The sequence below is a fragment of the Haplochromis burtoni genome, unplaced genomic scaffold (genome assembly GCF_018398535.1).
Source record: "Haplochromis burtoni strain Fernald_Lab_line unplaced genomic scaffold, NCSU_Asbu1 Contig_77, whole genome shotgun sequence".
Taxonomy (NCBI): domain Eukaryota; kingdom Metazoa; phylum Chordata; class Actinopteri; order Cichliformes; family Cichlidae; genus Haplochromis; species Haplochromis burtoni.
Genome location: NW_024582438.1, coordinates 1,359,515 through 1,377,967, shown reverse-complemented (window position 1 = coordinate 1,377,967; position 18,453 = coordinate 1,359,515). Strand labels below are relative to the sequence as shown.

Genomic DNA, 18,453 nt, shown 5'->3' with positions numbered 1-18,453 from the left:
CTCCTCCTGCAGTCCCTGTATTATCCCTTCTTTTTATTCTGATGGTTCCCTGTTTCTCCTTTGTTTTTGATGCTTTGTTGGATTTTTTTGCCACCACTATGCACTGTTTTTCTTAACCTTTAAAATCTGTTCAGATAAAGTTCAGATGAAAATATGACCCAGTGGAGAAAAAGACAATCAGAGAAAAAACAGAGAAAATGTGCAGAAAGAGACATGTCTGTCTCAGATTAACAATTTCAGTCTGCACAAATGAGAACATTTACTTGTGTTCACCCATGTGTGCATTGCCCCCTGTAGTATAGCTGCTTTCAGCTCACTTATTCATGAGGGGTCACCACAGTGGGTAGCTCTGCATATTATATGTTTCCTAACACAATCCCCAAAGGATCTGTATCTCCTCCTGGATTTGAAGCCTTCACTTGTTTGGTGAATGTGTGTGAACCCACAACACCTGTGGAGCCACTTAAAATTTGTCATCAGGTAAAAAAAAGAAAAAGAAAAAAAAAGAAGCTCTTGCAGGTGATGATTTACAGCTAAGGGTTACAGGCATTCCTTGCTTGTGTCAGGTCATACTGTGTAATGGTTTTTATATCATAAAATGAGGAAAACGGAGACTCGAACAACAAAGGTGCTTTGTAGACTTACCCCACTGAAGACTTACCCCACTGAAGTGCAGAGCAGCTCCAGAAGCCACAGCTCCACACACAGTGCTGAGTTTCCCACCAGTGAGTACGTGCCAGTGACTGAGCGAGGGAGCTCGACTGAAACTGTCCTTCAGCTGGGAGGGCAGAGGGACCACGGGCTCATCGCAGTATTCTCCACCCCACTCTGGGTCACATCTGCAGACACAGATCAGCAGATACTAATACAAGCTAGCCTTCAAAAGTATAGTGAACCCGATGAGTTAAACATCGCAACAAAAACACCTTCTATACAATTATGAGTAAATAAAAGCAGCCCAAATATTATTCTATATACCAATTCTGCTTTTAGACAGAACACCTTCTGCTGCTGGCACTTACACGCAGGAGCTTTGTTGGCAGCGCCCATGTCCAGAGCACATATCTGGGCAGCCATCTCCGATGTAGAGGTTGTCCAGAGCCCAGGTCTGCTGCTTGTCAAAGGGAGCCTGCTGGTACCATCGGAACCTTGTGGCTGGAGACCTAACAACATAAATTAAAGTTGGAGATACACATAATTTAAAACAGAATAAAAGCTAGTTCAAGCAGACAACTCAGGGTATACCAAACACATACTGTAACGCTTCTCACTGTCCTGTACTGTAATATACCAAAAACAACTTCCTAATTTGGCAGTCTATTTAACCTGCACATTTTCTCTTCTCTCCTTCTGTCATGTCAGTGCTGCTGCTCTATTGTTCCCTGCTGCTTTAACTGCATCCACTCATGGAGGCGATGTTTGATTATCAAACCCCAATTACTCTGCATATTATGCCTGTTGGGAGTGATGAGTTGGCACATATAAATGCTAAACTGGAACTATCTTTTTCACCTGTTATTTCAAATGCGACTCATCTGAATTAGATCGTACTGTAACTGTTACAGTACAGCCACTTCTTTTCCCCGTCAAACACAAGAGAATGTTGTAGATTTATGATGATACATTTGTTCCTGTTTCTGAATAAAAGAACCGGCCTGCGCTGACCTGGCATATGACGGGATAGGCAGGGTGACACGACCCCACTTGTTATAGATATCAGAAACCAGAAGTCGCTGCAGAGTGTACGAAGAGCAGTCGGGGCTTGTGGGCAGGCAGTCTCTGACCACAGGCTGCCAGGTCAAACCAAGATCCAGGGAATATTCTAACTCTACAGCTGCAGAGAAACCAAAGAGGTTAATTTCTTTACTCCACTTATTTTCTTTTAATACTGTACCAATAATAGCTTTATTAATAGTACTTACAGTAGCAGGAGTTTGTGACTGAGCAGGAGGCAGAAAAGTCAAACTGGATAAATGCATCTTGACCCAGACTGATGTCAGTGGTGACGGCATAGCGTGTGTTGGACTTCTCAATAAAAGCAAAAGCGGGTCCGTCTGAGCCACAAACAGGCATTCGGGTGCCTCCTGGGTGGAGGAGCCATGAACGTCCATCGATTGAGGAGAAATCATCTTCTAGTGGTCCCCAGCCACTGGCACTGCCACCTACCACCACCTATGGATTAAAAAAAGCAAATGTTTGCATGGTCAATGCAAACAAGGAAGGAATAAAAAGTAAATTAAAAGGTTTAAGATAGTTTAGATAGATAATCTTTTTTCAAACCAGTATTTAATTATAAATGATTGTAACACTTGATGAATGGCTGTTTGGATGATTATCAATGTACCTGATCAATGACCCACGGGCTGTAAAAGTGTCCATTTTCAGAAGGTTGCCACCACCGGAGGCGAGTGGACGTGGTGCGGGCACGCAGTGGGATCTCCAGGGCAACCAGACGAGCCTGATTACTGCTGTTGCTGAAGAGGAATTCCTGCAGGAGTCCCCAGGTCAGACCTCCATCCACAGAGAACTGCAGCAGGACCGGCTGAGAACGGGGGTCCGGTGGTGCTTTACCACAACCGAGGCGTAGGAAGAACTGAACAAACCTGAAGAGCCCAACAATCAACGTATGAGATTCAGCTAGATTCAAAGAATGCAGGAGAGGGCGATTCATTGAACTGGGACTGTTGTGGAGGGCTGCACCAATAACCTTATAAGGACATAAAATTAATAATGAGAAAAACTGAGTTCAGCCTGTTGGTGGGGCCCTCCACAACAGTCCCAGTTCATCATGTAAGTCCTTAGAAAAATTAATCACCCACTCATCAAAAAATGGCTTAGATCAGTTATTTGGGAAAAAAACATAAATGTTTATTGCATTCATTCGTTGGTCCAAATGTAGGTATACCTTGCATTTGACAGGTCCATGTCATTGGTGACCAACATGCGTAGGCCATCCTCACTGAAGAACAGGTGGTTCCCACTTGACATGATGCCACACTTCCTGGATGGTTTTCCACCGCTCAGGAGTCTGAAGTGTTCAGCGGCTCCCCCTACAGAAGAGGAAGTGGAAAGTGTGTAGAATTTACAAACTTACAAAACTTTTTTGCAAACAACATGAATGCAAGAAACATAATTAACATAACAAGAGTAAAAAAAGTGGAAAAATAATGCTTTAAAATGTTTAAAATTTTCACTACAGTGAATGAAATAACCCCCAAAAATGCACACATGCTATTTCACATGGAGACAGAAGGTGATTTCAAGCAGCCATAAAAGTATAAACTTCTGATGACTTGGATCCATAATTATAATCTAAGTTTAAATATAAGATTTCATATACTTCTATATGTTGTTGTACCTTCAAAGTCCTCTTTAAGGAAGTCAGGATTGGGGGTGTCAGGCACAGAGCAGTCAGGTCCAGAGTAGCCAGGGTCACATACACAGTGACTACCACCCACACAGGCTCCATGACCATTACACATGTCCTGACACTGTGGGCCAATGTAGATGTTGTCTAGGGCCCATGTTGGAGGAGAAGAACCAGTCGAGAAGAAACCTTGATACCAGCGGAACCTCACTGACCTATGAAATAAAAAAAAAACTAGGGATTAATGAGGCAGAGAGACAGACACAAACAGACTGCATGCTGCAAGAAACTCATTAAGGAACAGTATACGTATAGTCAAATTGTTATGTATTTAAACCGTTATAGTCCTTACCCACAGAGGCGGAGTTTGCCAAACTGAATTACCTCCCTTTTCCAGCCCTGAGTAGTGCCAGGGAAATAGATACTGGCAGGGTGAAGCTCGGTGGAGCAAAGCGAGGACGGTTGTGGTCCGCCTGCACACAGTGGAACCAAGAGGTGCCACGTGGCACCAAAGTCCCGTGAGAACTCAAGACGCACGGGGTAAGCAGAGGAGCTTTCAGCTGTGCAGCCCACATTAATCTGGAGAGACACATACAAACAACATGAATGAAGATGACAAGCCAGGATTTATTTGTTTTTACTGTAAGATTTACGACCGTTGCTTTGATCAAGAAGTCAGTGTACCTCAAACTGGATGATGGTGTTCTCATTTACATCAATATCTCTGGTGGTAATAGAGTGCTCTCCAAGCTCACTGGAGACAAACACCATAGCTGACTCATCCTCCTCCCTGCATCAATCACATTTAAGGGTAAAATTATATTTTGCATGTTTCATCATCGATGAAAGCACAGATGAAGCAAAAACCCAAACACAGTCACGAATGACAGTGTCACTGTCAAGAAGTTCTTACAGGCCAGTCTTCTGGTAGGGGCAGTAGAGACCAGTGTTTCCCCCTGGAGAGAACAGCCAGTTGGACTCATTGGGGCCTTCCTCGAAACTGTCTATCACCACTGGGGGGTTGTGCAACGAGCTGCCATCAATGATGAGATCATCTATCACCCACACCTCCTCCTTCTTGCCTAAAGGGGATAATATTGTGGAGATTAAACACTCAATCTGGAAATTTGACCTTCCAAGTGGAAGGCAAAGCAAATGTGAGAACAATAGTTGTAATATAAGTGAATATGGATGAGCGACATCTAAGCATGAAAGTGCTGGTTTCATACTCACCGCTGTTGTAGGGTTGCCAGAGTCTGAACCGAGTGGCATTGGTCTGAGCGCTGGCTGGCAGTGGCAGGTGAAGGAAGAGAGTGTCAGTTGAAGCTGGGAAGTAAAACTCATCTAAAAGCAGCCAGCTGATTCCTCCATTCACAGAGTACTGCAGCAGCACTGAGTGTGAGCGCTCTGGCACACCTAGAGAGACCAAAAGGATGTACTGTTATACTCATATGACTTTACTTTGTTGTTTACAAAAATGTAGCTATAAAAGTGAGTTTTGCAGTACCTTTAGTGATGAATTTGAAGGAAAACTGGATATAGAGAGTACTCGTGCAGTCAAGATCCCGGGACACAATCATTCGCAGACCATCCTGCAAACAAACAAGTTTGTTGTTGGTCAGTTCTAATGTCAGTGATCTGAAGAGTTCAAGCTGTATCTGTTTGATTCAGCTGGCTCTTCTCTGCATGGTGTTTAGGATGCCTACCCCTTTGAAAATAAGAGCAGTGCCAGACTTAAGAGGCTCTCCGCTCAGAGTTCCCCTCTCGGCTCCATAAACTTCAGGCCAGGTTTCCTGTTGCAAGTTCTCATTAAAGTCCTCTCTTAGCACAGATGGCAGTGGGGCCAAAGGCACACAGTGCGCCCCTCCATAACCCTTGTCACACCTGTGTGAGCACCGGAGAAAACAGAAAGTTAAGAAGGATTTACATCTATGTAAAAAGAGCGACTTTAAATGAGTGAACTGTGTAGAAAAGCAAGCTTTTACATACACACAGTGCCCGTTATCACAAAGACCATGTCCAGAGCACATCCAGGGGCAGCCAGGAGCAAGTAGCACATTATCTAGAGCCCATCCTTCTGCTCCAGGGGTAAAATGGGTCTGAATCCAGCGGAAGCGAGTTCTAGGAGAACTGAGATCCAAGAGTTTGTAACTCAGAAGAGTAGCTTAAGAAAAATACAGCAATTCTCTCTACTGTGTTTTAGAACATAAAAACACATACTTAGCTGCACTAGGCAGGTAGACGGTGATCCTCCTCCAGTGTTTGTACTGCGTTGATGTATAGATGGAACTCTGAGTATATCCAGCACAGCCGATGGCTGGGGGCACACACTCTGGTGTGATGAGAGACCAGTGGCGACCACAGTCTGTGGAGTACTCCAGTCGCACACCGTGGGAAAAGGAGGTGGACTTACTGCAGCCCATGCTCAGCTCAAACTGCAGGAATGAAGAGCCTGTGACCTCAAAGTCCCAGCTTTCTGCATATCTGGGTTTCTCTGTAAGCATAGTATAAGAACAACGTTACATGTATCCAGTTCCTTATACTAATTTTTTTCAGTGTCTGTAAATGTCAAAATGTTGTGAATTATATTTAGTTATCATATTGTATAAAGATTACTTATGTAAAAATTCCAATAGGTAGATGTTGAAATGTGGTCATGTTTTGAGAAAAGAGCTTGACAATCAGTGTTTCATGTGTTCGCACAGGCGCACGGGAGCTTTATGTTTATAGATGCGTTGCCAAATTGCTCTTGCTGTGGCCGTGTAATGAATGGCCCAGTTGTAATGTACTATTTGTAAATCCGCTACGTGTAAATCCGCTCACAGCATGGTGCAAGCATAAATAATAGGCAGGATGTTCAATCAGGTTTGCTCTCATTAATAATGCAGGACCCATGGCGCCACAGTAAATGGGTGATTCAATTTCAGTCTGTTGTGTATAAAATATGCTGTGATGTCCCTGCACTGCTACTTGTGTGGCTTGATTGAGGCACTTGTGAGTAGGAATGTTCAGTAAGTCCGCGATATATTGGAAGAGTTTAATCATAATCACAATGTGTACTATATGCGTTCCAGTTGTTTAATATTTCAACGTCTTTCCATTTCTTCTTGTGCAACTGAGTAGTGCAGCTCTTTTGCTTTGCATTCACGCACTTCCAAATATTCGCACTACAAACACAGCAGCTTCAAAGACTTTGTAGCGTTTTACTGAGGGAGCTCTTGACAAAGTTGGTGTAGCAGCTGCTTAAGTCTTCTTTTAACATGCATACAGTTTCTTACACAGTCTTCCAATTAAAACAACAACTCTGCAATCATAAGAGTGTTTCTCCAACTAAATGTGTGTATGTGCTTAGGACTGGCACTACGATTGAGTGACTCACTGTCAATGGCCTCAGAGTTGAAGGTAAGAGCCGTGTCCAAAGACAAACAGTCCACGGTCACCTCCCCACCCTGAATGCGGTACCAGTTGTGCCTCAGAGGGGTTGTGCCGTCGAACTTGTCGTGAAAACCTGTCCTAGAGCTGTCGTTCATACCAATCAGAACATCATCCAGAGCCCACTGGGCAGAGTGTTTCCCTACAACAAAGGGGACAAAAAATGAAAATGAAAAAGAAATCAAACAATCAAATTTCTTCTCTAATAATATGGCAGTTTTGTGCTGTGTTTTCCTGAGTCAGCACACTAACCTTGCTGTGGTTGCCACCACCGGAACACTGTATAGGAGGTCTTTGCTGGAGGTGGCAGCTCAATGGTCACTACCTGGGGCTCCAAGAAGGAACTAAAATCCAGTTCCCTCAGGAACTGCCACTGGACTCCATTGTTGGTGGAAAACTGGACAATGACACCTAAAGCACACAAGAAAGTGAATGGATCCTTTTAAATGAATGAAACACAAAATAATGTAATGGCAGCCCTGAGGATAACAGACAAACTGTTTAGGAGGCTGGCAGTGTTGGATCTGACACAGCAGAAATGAACAAACTGAACCTTTGGCAATGCTGCAGGCTAAAAATGCACAGTGTGCTGGCTGATGGACAGAACAGATAGCACAGATCAGATCTGTAGCTGCACAGCTCTGGTTGGATCACAAGGCTGATCAAAGACTGAGCAAGAAGGAACAGATGGAGACAGGCCGGTGGTAAAGTGATCAGAGCAGATGTGGAGTTGCTCTCTCTACAGACTGCACTGTTAAGGACAAGCCACGTGGATCCAGCAGAGGGCCTCAACACAACACATGAAGCACTGACATATGGCTTCTGTTGATTGAAAATTACCTTCATTGCGGGAGCGAGGCCTGGTGCAAGTGGGTCCTAAACTCTTGCTGCCAATTCGGATGTAGAATTGAACCAACCTGTATGCAAAGATTAACAAAAGTGAATTTCATATTCCAACATTTTTACACATTAAACTGTCTTGAGTGTTTAGCCCCTTCTTTTCCCAACCATCGGCCCTGAAAGATGAGAATTATTTTGTAATTTTACAGCTAAAATTAAAAAATTAGTCCAGGCGGCCTGTTTGATTCTTGGGTGATAAAGGGTTAAAGGGCGATCGTGGCTCAAAGAGTTGGCAGGTCGTCTTGTAACCGGAAGGCTGCCGGTTTGAGCCCCAGCTCGGACAGTCTCGGTCATTGTGTCCTTGGGCAAGACACTTCACCTACCGCCTACTGGTGATGGCCAGAAGGGCCGATGGCGCGATATGGCAGCCTCGCTTCTGTCAGTCTGCCCCAGGGCAGCTGTGGCTACAACTGTAGCTTGCCTCCACCAGTGTGTGAATGTGAGAGTGAATGAATAGTGGAATTGTAAAGCACTTTGAGGGCCCTGAAAAGCGCTATATAAATGCAATCCATTATTATTATTTAAGGGATTTGTAGTTTTCCTCTCACCGTGTGTTGGTGGTGTCTAGAGGAACTGTACGTGCTTCTCTCCTTCCAGGACTGTTAAAGTAAAGGGCCTTGCCCTCACCAATGATGCCACAGCCTCCTCCGATGTGTCCCCCACTGAGACTCTGCCAAAGTGGGCTCAGTTTCCCCTCAAAGCCCTCAGTGAGCTCTGTGGGACTAGCCACAGACGGGACACAACTATCCTGCTCCACTGTGAAAAATATGAAGACAATAAAGTTTAAATAAACAAAAAAAAGCCCTGAAATTTCTTTGTCTTTCCTTTCTTTTAATTTCCTTTCTATAATTCTACCTTACCTGTGTATCCCATATCACAGAAGCAGACTCCAGAGATGCAATCACCATGTCCTCCACAGTGGTTTGGACAGGGCTCAGAGATGTAGACCCCATCCAGAGCAAAGGGTGGGGCATCTCTGTACACACTACTCTCCTGGAACCACCGGAACCTCGTTTTACTAGAAAATTAGGCAGGTGAAGCCATTTTAATTGGAGTTTTCAATATTCTCAAATATTTTCAGTCTAAAAATATGTTAAAACAAATCACCCCCCTCCTCCCAACCCCCCAGTAGTACAGCTTTGCATCTCAAATTACATGCCTGTTACCATAGTTACCTGGCTGCAACATTACGTGGTATAACCACAGTGACCCTGGTCCACTGTTCATAATCTCCAGTGTTGTAGACAGCTGGTTCTCTCAGCTCACGACCGCTGCCCTCACAGACCCCAGCCCCCGGGGTGCCTGGGTAACAGCCCTCTCTCACCAGGGCCCAGGTGCGACCAGCATCATGGGAGTACTGCAGCAGCACTGGTGCAGAAGCACTGAACTCTGATTCACAGCCGATGTTCAGCTGGCATGGATGGAGTAGAGGGGAAAAATTGCACATCTTAGGAAATCTCACATTTGCTTTAAGTTGGTTTAACATTCCTACAGTGGGTACTTCGCTACATGCAACCCACCACTGTGTCCTGAAATGTCTTTCTTAATGTCATCCAACTTTTACATTTTTAATTTCTGTAGTTTCCACCTACTTTAAACTGGAGGGTGTAGCCAGGGCGCAGAGCCAGGTCCCTGGTGACAGCCACCCTGTCCCCATCAGAGCGCCCGAACACCATAGCAGAGGGAGTTGGGGCACAGAAGCTGTTGTTGTTTTCTCTCTCCATGCCTTCATTACCTAGCATCAGCCAGACACTCATCTGGTTCAGGGGGTAGTCGAATGCTGGTTTCTCGTAGAAGTTCTTCAGAAACAGAAGATACCAGATTTATTTTTCTGTTTTGTGCTAATATTTTTTTTTGAAGGAAAAAGGATTTATAAAAAGATAAATGGAAGTCTTTTTTTATTTAGATTTTTAAGAGCTCATAACTGTTCTATGTCAGCATGGCTGACATGTTCTAGTACATATTAAGAATAAGCCATAGCTGCTATACACGTTCACAGCACAAATTACAAGTTACTAGAATAACTCCTTAAGATGATTCCTGACCTGCGGCAGAGTAGGATTAGCCATAGGGATGATGTGTTTCTCCCTCTCTGACAAAATTATGACATCATCGATTGCCCACTGGTCATAGCCTTCCCCCGAGTGAAGAGGCTGCCACCAACGAAACCTTGTGGAGGGGGTTTTAGAGGTCAAGGGAAGCTCATAATGCACAAAGCTGCAAAAGAGGGGAGACAGGTTACACATGTTTCTTTTTCTATAAGACATCCACCAAACACTTCATGAGCTCTGTCCTCCTTTCTTCCTCTGCAGGTTTCTCACCGAGGCTTGGTGAAGTCAGTAAAGTACATCTCAGCAATGAGGCCCCAGCTGATGCCTCCATCATTGCTGTACTGCAGGAGAACTCCTTCCTCCCTGCTGTCTGCCTGGTTACACTCCGCCCAGTCTCCACCCACCCGCAGGTAGAACTGGACAAACTCTGCCCATTCAGTGTCCAGGTCCCAGCTCACAAGCTGCCTAAGCCCAGCCTGAGAGGAACATCCAAATAAATGAATACATATTAAGTGTGGGAAGATCAACTAGAAACACACTTTACAGTCTGACATAATTTTAAAACAAGGGTGGGTACTCCTGGGTACTCCAGCTTGCTCCCACAGTCCAGACACATGCTTATTAAGTGAACTGATTACTTTAAATTGGCTCTTAGTGTGAAAGTGAGTGTGTGTCTCTCTGTTTTAGCCCTTCAAAAGACTGGAAACCTGCTCAAGGTGTACCCCTGCCTTTCCATGACAGCTGAGATAGGCCACGCCTCCTGCCCTGAACGGGAAAAGTGGTTAAGAAAACGAATGGATGGATCAGATATATCCCACACATGGTATCTGGAGCCAGTTGTGATCCAGTAATCAATATATAATTATATGTTGAAGATGGGAAATCTGTTGCCATTTTCTTCGTAAGCAAACTTGGAATGAGGAGACGTTGTTTGCTAAAGCAATGTTCCAGCTGTGGACACTAATTTTTGGCTGCCGCAATATGTGAAACAAGCGATGTGCAGCTGCCTGAAAATTGTGAATCTCCTCTGTCCAATCAAATCAAAAGCATGTGCAATACTTCTCAGAGCTATTGAATAATTAAATAAAAAAATATTTTCGAGCAGAGCAGAGGTAATCAGAGTTCAAAGGGTAGGAATTTTTGGCAGCAAACACTAGAAAATAATCAGGAAATGGATAGCGTATGCCAAGTTTTACAGATATCTCTGAAGTGATTATTTTAATAAAAACAAATTAACTACACTTTTAATCTGGATCTAGATTTAGATCTAGATTAAATACACAAGACAATAACAGAATGTGTCTCAGAGTTCTTTCTAATGAGCGCTGAAAATGAAGAAATTAAATGCTACATTCTTGCAGTGTTAGGAAGGGTTTTTTTTACAATGTTTGTTCTACTACAAATGTTTTAATTTTACTTTAATTTTACCCCAAAAGTAAACTGAGCAAAAACCACAAGAAGTTAATTTAATGTATTTCTACCTTGCTGAAGTACAAGGATGATCCAGAAGAAACCACACCACAGCCCATGTCAGGCGTAACCACCTCTCCACCTATCACCTCTTGCCATGTGGCGAGCAGTGCATCCTGGGACTCAAAGTCAGAAAGTACGCTAGAGGAGAGTGGGGAGGAGGGCTGGCAGTCTGTTCCAGAGAATCCATCATCACACCTGTAAGAGAAGTGAGTGCTTGAACGTTTTTATTCATTCGAACTTTAATACAGATTTTAACAAAACACCAGTGGAATGGTGCTACTGAGAGGTATGAAGAATGTAGTCAGTTTATTGCACGTCTGACCTGCAATGGCCATGGTCACACCAGCCATGCCCATGACACATGTTAGGACACTGCTGGCCAATGTAGATGTCATCCAGGGCCCACTCATCCTGCTCTCCGTAGTAGCTCTGGATCCAGCGGAACCGTGTTGCACTGGACCTGAACACAGAAAGCATCCTGAATGTTTCATAGCTGTAAAATGTTTATACTGTTTATACCAAAGATAATGCATGTAAATGGAAGGGGAAAAAAATGGCAATATGGTATTTGTGTACCTGGCTGATCGAGCAAAATGATTAGAAAGGTCACTGATTGTTAAAAAAATGCATAAAATGGGTCTGAAAAAGCATATCAATCACAGTTTGCTTCTTGGCGCAGACAACTGTAGATTTAATGTATTTTGCAAGGTCAAGATTAACTTAAATGTGCACATTCCAGTGTATGTGTCTATGTGTGTGTTCTGCAGTAATGTCACAGAGAGGGCAATAACATTACACGTTCTCCATGTGGAAGGTAAATTGTGGATGTGTGCGGTGTGTTGGCAAATGTTTCGGTGGGGGTTTACTATATGCTGTATGTACAGAAATGATGAGTGGTAGCAGAAGCTAGCGCAGATAGGCAGTTATATTGGGGATTATATAGCAGAGCGGTTCCTTCGTCTGATGTGTTAGTGACCCAAATCAACTGAGACCACCTCATGATCTTTCTCACCTGACCTCGACTGTTTTATTATCATTTACTGCCATGACCCTTTGACCTGTCATCACACCCTGCAGGAGATTAGACCACCTTTATTTAGGAGCTGGGAAGCAGAATGAAATGGAGGTGGAGGTCACAGTGCTCGGTGTGGAAGGTTTACGTGATTACTTGAGGTGATATATGTGTGAGCTAAGGCTTTAACAATATATTTATTTCTCTTATTCGGTACTGGGTGACTGATTCACTATGGGACTTGCTTGAATTCATATTAAACCGAGCGGTTCTTTATCAAATATGTCTTCCAAGCCTAATGCAATGAAATTGCAGTCTTTGTATAGTACATATTACACTAGGCAGTCAACACCAGTTTATAGAGTTAACACTGGTACTGTACAGTGTGAAGCAAATGACGGAGAACTCCCCCATATCATTCGATAACTTGTTTGGGATGATTTCATTTTTTACCAGACAAAAAGTATTGAACCAGACTGAAAAAGTGTGCCAACACTGTCCACCTCACGTCAGGTAAAATTATCTGCTAGGAACTGGCTGTATTTAAGCGCACACCCCTATTGACAACACAAGCTTTTGAGGCTTCGGCTACATCACTATAATTAGTAAACACAAAGAGCTTGATCACGCCTGTAGAATCGCTTCATGTCTGCACAGCTCTGCAATTAAGCTGGAGAAGGACAGCCATGCTAACTTTTGTTTTCTTGTTGACTGCATTCCAGATAAAAATGACTCATAAGCCAATTTTTGGTGGCTACAACAAACAATTGAGAAAACACATTTGTGTTAATGTTGAGGGCGTGAAGAAGTGTTCTGTTTGCAATGCTGTAAAATGAATTGTCGTATTAATTGCTATACATGGGTTTTAACAAATCCTCATGTGTTGCTTTCTTTTTCTGTCTTTATACAACATTATAGACGTGCACAGCTGCAGATGCATGTCCATGTCTACATGGAAAAGCATTAAGGGTAATAAGTATGGGCGCTTTGCAGTATTCTGATTTTCTGCTGTATGTTATGGTTCTGACTGCATTCATGGCACTGCATGCTTATGAAATGCAAAGAAAGCATGAAATTATCATCAGAGATTTTTTTTCCCAAAGGGCAATTTGTAAAAATGTTCTTCTATGTCTCTACATGTGATCCTTACCAGGTCTTCTGAGGCAGAGAAAGGGTTATGCGTCTCCAGTCTTTGAACTCTGATGGGTGGTAGACACTGGGTGCTGTAAACTCAGAGCAGCTTGGCATGCCAGGTAGACAGGCCTGTGCAAAAGAAATGAGCAGCTTCTTACTACACATTACTTCTTACTACAATTTTTACATTGTGGACTGCGCTTCGTAGTAAAATTCTTCAAAAACAGCTGCAGATACAGCCCAAAGCTTCATCATTCACACAATATATAAATATAAAAGGCTAATGGAGGATTAGAGTATCTCTGACCTTGAACACAAGCAAAGGATTAACTGTACAGGACATTCACTGAGTTACATTGTGCACTTGCCAAACGACTGCATTTTCATGCACATGGGAGAATTAGAGAAAATTCACTGATAGAGGATAGAGGGCTCATTATGCTCTATTCAATTCCAAAAGCAATAAAAGTCTTGGCAGATACTTTGGTGCTTTATGAATATTTATGAGCCAGTTATGATCAATGAAAATCTTTGTTGAATCATGGGAAGATAATCTGCTTGCTGATTCAAGTATTGCCGTGTATTTGGTGATAGTGGGATGATTAAAAGTAATTGTGATAATTTCTCATCTGAGACAAAGTACCACATTTAAAGACATTATTTACATATTATTACCAGGACTGTAATGAGTAGATCAATATTCATGATCATGAATAAATGATGCTTCCGTGTCTTTCTCTGGGATGACTATCTCAAGTTTTAGTCACAAACAGATACTGCATGTGCACCGGCCTGTGATAGCAAAAGCTACTGTTAAAACATGGGGAAATAAAGGTGACTGTGCTTCAGTCTCCTTACCTCTTTCACCAGGTGCCAGGTGAGACCATGATTGGTGGAGAACTCCAGTCGCACTTGAGTGTCAATGTGAGGGGAGGGCTCGCGGCCACACCCCATGACCAGTGAAAACTGGAGACTGTAGGAGGCTCCGATCTGCATTGATTGAGTTTCCACATAGCGGATACTGGAGCCAGGACTGGGCTCACCAGAGAAACTAGAGTATGACACGGAGAAAAGAAATCTTTATACAAACCATATATATGCTCTAATGCTATAATACTGTTTGTAGAAATAAAGAGAATCTTGACAAAATTTAAAGAGTAAATTATTTTTATACCACCAGAGTTATAAATGACCATTGTGAAGCGTAATTAAGGTATTCAGTCATGTTTGAACCGAGTGGAAATGAATCTCTTCAAATACCAAACAAAGACTAATGTATTAATGCAAAAGAGCATTATGCACCTGAGGGTCCAGTCATGCTGACAGTACGGCTGGACATGGCCGAGATAGAAACCAAGACTCTGGGTGACGTCCAGCACGTTGCTGAAGTCAAGACTTATGGTGTTGAACAGCACAGAAGTCATGCTGATTTCATCCAGGGCCCACACGTCGTGGCCACGGCCCGAGTGGTACGGCTGCCACCAGCGGAACTGCACGCCGAATTTGCGAGCGCCGGATGGGAGTTCGACAGACACAATCCTGATGAAGGAAGGGAAACGGTTAATAGATGTGCGTGTTTGCAACGCGACTACCTATAGCTTGTTAAAAGCTGAGATAGCAGAAAAAAAAACAACTCAGGCATGATTTAGAATTAATGATCTGAAGGATAATTAATAACTACTGTCACAGAATTGAATAATATATTACTGTTTGTCATGTTCACACTTCTGTACGTGTTCATTCTTTAGCAAGAAAAAAACCCTAAACTGAACATTGCTGATGTTAGTTCACATAAACAGTACGCAGGCACAAACGAGCAAGTGTAAAGTGATACATATGTGGATATAGTGTCCATAAAGCTAAGCTGGTCAGCTGATATTAATCATACAGGCTGACTGAACTGTGATTCAGGTCTGACTTGGATTTTGAGCCCACACAATCACATCTGCTGTTTGTACATTTGGACAAAATGCATGGGCAGGATTTCTATTTCTAACCTGGATTTATAAATACAGATGTTATGCTGCTGCTATGTTTTCTTTCTCAACAATCATTAGTATATCATGATATCTTATGCAAGCATATACACCGATCAGGCATAACATTATGACCACTCACAGGTGAAGTGAAAAACACTGATTATCTCGTCATCATGGCGCATGTTAGTGGGTGGGATATATTAGGGAGCAAGTGAACGTTTTGTCCTCAAATTGCATGTGTTAGAAGCATCAGTTTGTTTCGTTTGGTTTGAAGAGCACAACAATGACTTTGAGGTGTTGACTTGGCCTTCAAATTCCCGAGATCTAAATCCAATCAAGCATCTGTAATCGAACATATAATGTTATCTCTGATAGAAGTATGTTGTTACAGTACTTATATCTGGCATTACGTAGTTGCTGAATCACTGTCCTCTGTTGACCTCTCTAGTGGAGATGAAGAGCTGTGTGACATAAGCTGAACACAGCTGAAACCCAGCCCACTCTGTCCACTCTTCATTACACACAAAGATGCCACTAACTGTCTCAATGGGTCCCAGCAGCAAACCCAGCACAAAATTGACAGCACATACGTGTGTGTTAATGGAGTCACTGAAACTCTATTGGTTTACAATCATTCGCACAAAGAGACACACACTCATGAGAAAATAAAAGATTTAAATATAGGAAGTACCTTGGCTCATGGAAGCCCTGATATGCATAGTGCTGCAGCAAGGTCCAGGTGATGCCGTTGTCTGAGGAGTAATGCAGCAGGACGCCCTCCCCTGGCTGGTCTGGAGCAGGACATGAGCTCAGGATGCTCCGACTGCCCAGCCGAAGAGTGAACTGCAGATACCTGCAGGGAATCAAAGATGACAGCAAGAACAAGTAGGGTCAACTGGTTAAGGAGCACGGTGAACGGCACAGAACAAGTGTACAAAAAGGAAATGACAGAAAGAGAGAAGAGGGCACACTGAAAAATTAGAGAAAAAGGAAACCTAGGTCACAAAGAGTGTGTTCAAAGAGCAGAGAGAGTTGGTTAAAAAGGCAGATAAATAGACACTCGTAGAGTGAGGAGGTGGGAGCGAGGTGGATGATGGATGGGATGATTAAATGAATGAAGAGAAAACTTAATGAGACAGGTAAAAAAAAAACACTCAGCAAGAGTGTGAATGAGAGTCACAGTTTATACCCATGTATTCATGTAAACTGTAAATAGTCCCAACACAGAGCGAGTTTCTGTCATCTTATGTTTATTTGTGTTTTGGCAGACATATCCTCATCTATACTAATGTAAAATTTATTATAATTTCCATCATCTGTCTTGAGCTGCCAGTCATCCCCCCGCTCTCTGTTGCTGGTTGAGCTGTGCTTTCATTAGCAGTGCAGTTTCCTCTTCCAGGCAGCTGTTCACTCAATCAGCCAGGAAACTGGCATTAAATATGGCCATCAGGTGGCACACTCAGAGCCGCAACAGGCACAATCAATCTAACACAGATGCCATATCTAAATCCATCGTTCGCTCTCTATCATTCTCTCTCATATTTTCATCTCCACTCTCATCTGCAGTCCTCCCCATGATCACAATCCATCTCGGAGCGCAGGAATACAGAGTATGAGGGAATGAGGGGTGGGCAGAGGAGGAGGGAGAATAGATGGCTGCCTGGAACATTTGCAGTATCAATCACAGGTACACACACCTGCTGAAGACAAGCCACAGTTTTCCAAAGTAATCTGGCAAAACTTGTGCTCCCTGATTTCTCTGCTCATGTTTCTATATGCAGTGCATTTCCATTCTGCTCTGCTGTATATAAGTACTACAATTACCTGGCTTGGGAACTGTCTAGTGGAGCCGTGACCAAGTGTCTCCTGCTGTCCCTGTTGAAAACCAGAGCCTTTCCGCTGGCAAGCACACCGCAGCCAAAGCTGACCTCAGCCCCACGAAGTGAGGAGAAGGTATGGTAGGAGGAGAGGCGTGGGCTGGAGAAACCCTCAGAAAGAAAAGCTGGAAAAGTCTGGGAAGCAAGCTCACAAGCTGGACCGCTGAAACCGTGATCACATCTGAAAGAGAAAGAAAGAAAAAGACAGAGGACAATACACAAGATATTTAAAAAAGAGTGAACGATAACAATGAGAACAAAAGACAGAAATAATGAAAATTCGTTAATAAGTCATAAACATAACATGGACGATCTGATTAATTTTGAATGGTTAATGGTGCTGTAAGGCATTATGTGGATGAGCAGGCTCGTTCTGGATTTATTTGGTTTAATAAAAAGTGGATCCTTACTTGCAGCCGGTGCGGGAACAATGTCCTCTTCCAGAGCAAAAACGAAGGCAAGCTGGACCGAAATACACTGAAGAGAAACAAATTAATTGTAATTAATCGTCAAAGAATCTCAGATGGAAATCCATCTGAGATTTCTGTAAAGCTACAGATGACATGTTGTCCTCCCCCTGTCCCCCAAAGAGCCAAGTAACTTCCCAGAGGCGTAATCAAGGTGGCTGCCAAGTAATGGGACTTGTTTGCAGTAGCAGTTTGAGTAAACTTTTTATGTGTGTATTCAATTAAATATATAAATATCTGCTATACTAAATGAATAGATACTCTAATCACATCATGTATAATGGTGTTAGCATAAACCACAAATGTGTGGTCACTAAGATATATCACATCTGAACAAGGACAATTAAAATAAAGGTTATTCATGACACTTGTGCAGACACCAAATATATCGCAGGGTATCCTGAGTAATTTTCATCAGCACTTCATATATCAGCACAGTTTGCACAGCAGCTCTGATTATGTTGATTTATATTGCTTATTGTTGAGTTACATTATTTGCATAATTAATTTTTCCATCATGCCCTATTGGCACATGCACACAATCTATATATATATACTTCAATGGAACATGTGATAAGAAAAATCTGGCCGTTATGTGCAGCTCATACCATTGTCTATAGCCCACATGTTGCCGGCTCCCGAGCCAGACTGCTTCCAGCGAAACCGGGTTGTCTCTGTCAGGGCGGCATTGGGCAGAGGAATAGAGATTCTGGTCCACCTGTGCAGACAAACAATAGTAAGATGAAAGAAATACAGGAGAA

At 43.0% G+C, this 18,453-nt stretch overlaps 1 protein-coding gene across 4 annotated transcripts in view; it reads right to left on the bottom strand.

The window, feature by feature from the left end:
• Positions 1-18,453, bottom strand: part of reln (reelin) — a 97,511-nt gene that overhangs the window by 11,979 nt on the left and 67,079 nt on the right. For all 4 annotated transcript variants that reach the window (XM_014335772.2, XM_014335774.2, XM_014335773.2 and 1 more), the window contains exons 16-48: positions 18,301-18,410; positions 17,636-17,702; positions 17,173-17,406; positions 16,040-16,201; positions 14,672-14,908; positions 14,228-14,420; positions 13,386-13,498; positions 11,546-11,683; positions 11,232-11,418; positions 10,021-10,226; positions 9,745-9,916; positions 9,292-9,498; positions 8,875-9,110; positions 8,560-8,717; positions 8,248-8,455; positions 7,640-7,716; positions 7,052-7,210; positions 6,747-6,941; positions 5,588-5,861; positions 5,357-5,497; positions 5,074-5,251; positions 4,875-4,959; positions 4,601-4,783; positions 4,281-4,449; positions 4,052-4,157; positions 3,720-3,946; positions 3,359-3,582; positions 2,906-3,050; positions 2,345-2,603; positions 1,923-2,172; positions 1,666-1,834; positions 1,023-1,163; positions 662-839 (exon numbers count right to left, since the gene is read on the bottom strand). In XM_014335772.2, the coding sequence (XP_014191258.1) occupies positions 662-839; positions 1,023-1,163; positions 1,666-1,834; positions 1,923-2,172; positions 2,345-2,603; positions 2,906-3,050; positions 3,359-3,582; positions 3,720-3,946; positions 4,052-4,157; positions 4,281-4,449; positions 4,601-4,783; positions 4,875-4,959; positions 5,074-5,251; positions 5,357-5,497; positions 5,588-5,861; positions 6,747-6,941; positions 7,052-7,210; positions 7,640-7,716; positions 8,248-8,455; positions 8,560-8,717; positions 8,875-9,110; positions 9,292-9,498; positions 9,745-9,916; positions 10,021-10,226; positions 11,232-11,418; positions 11,546-11,683; positions 13,386-13,498; positions 14,228-14,420; positions 14,672-14,908; positions 16,040-16,201; positions 17,173-17,406; positions 17,636-17,702; positions 18,301-18,410 (5,788 nt within the window). The remainder of the gene's footprint in view (positions 1-661; positions 840-1,022; positions 1,164-1,665; positions 1,835-1,922; positions 2,173-2,344; positions 2,604-2,905; positions 3,051-3,358; positions 3,583-3,719; positions 3,947-4,051; positions 4,158-4,280; positions 4,450-4,600; positions 4,784-4,874; positions 4,960-5,073; positions 5,252-5,356; positions 5,498-5,587; positions 5,862-6,746; positions 6,942-7,051; positions 7,211-7,639; positions 7,717-8,247; positions 8,456-8,559; positions 8,718-8,874; positions 9,111-9,291; positions 9,499-9,744; positions 9,917-10,020; positions 10,227-11,231; positions 11,419-11,545; positions 11,684-13,385; positions 13,499-14,227; positions 14,421-14,671; positions 14,909-16,039; positions 16,202-17,172; positions 17,407-17,635; positions 17,703-18,300; positions 18,411-18,453) is intronic.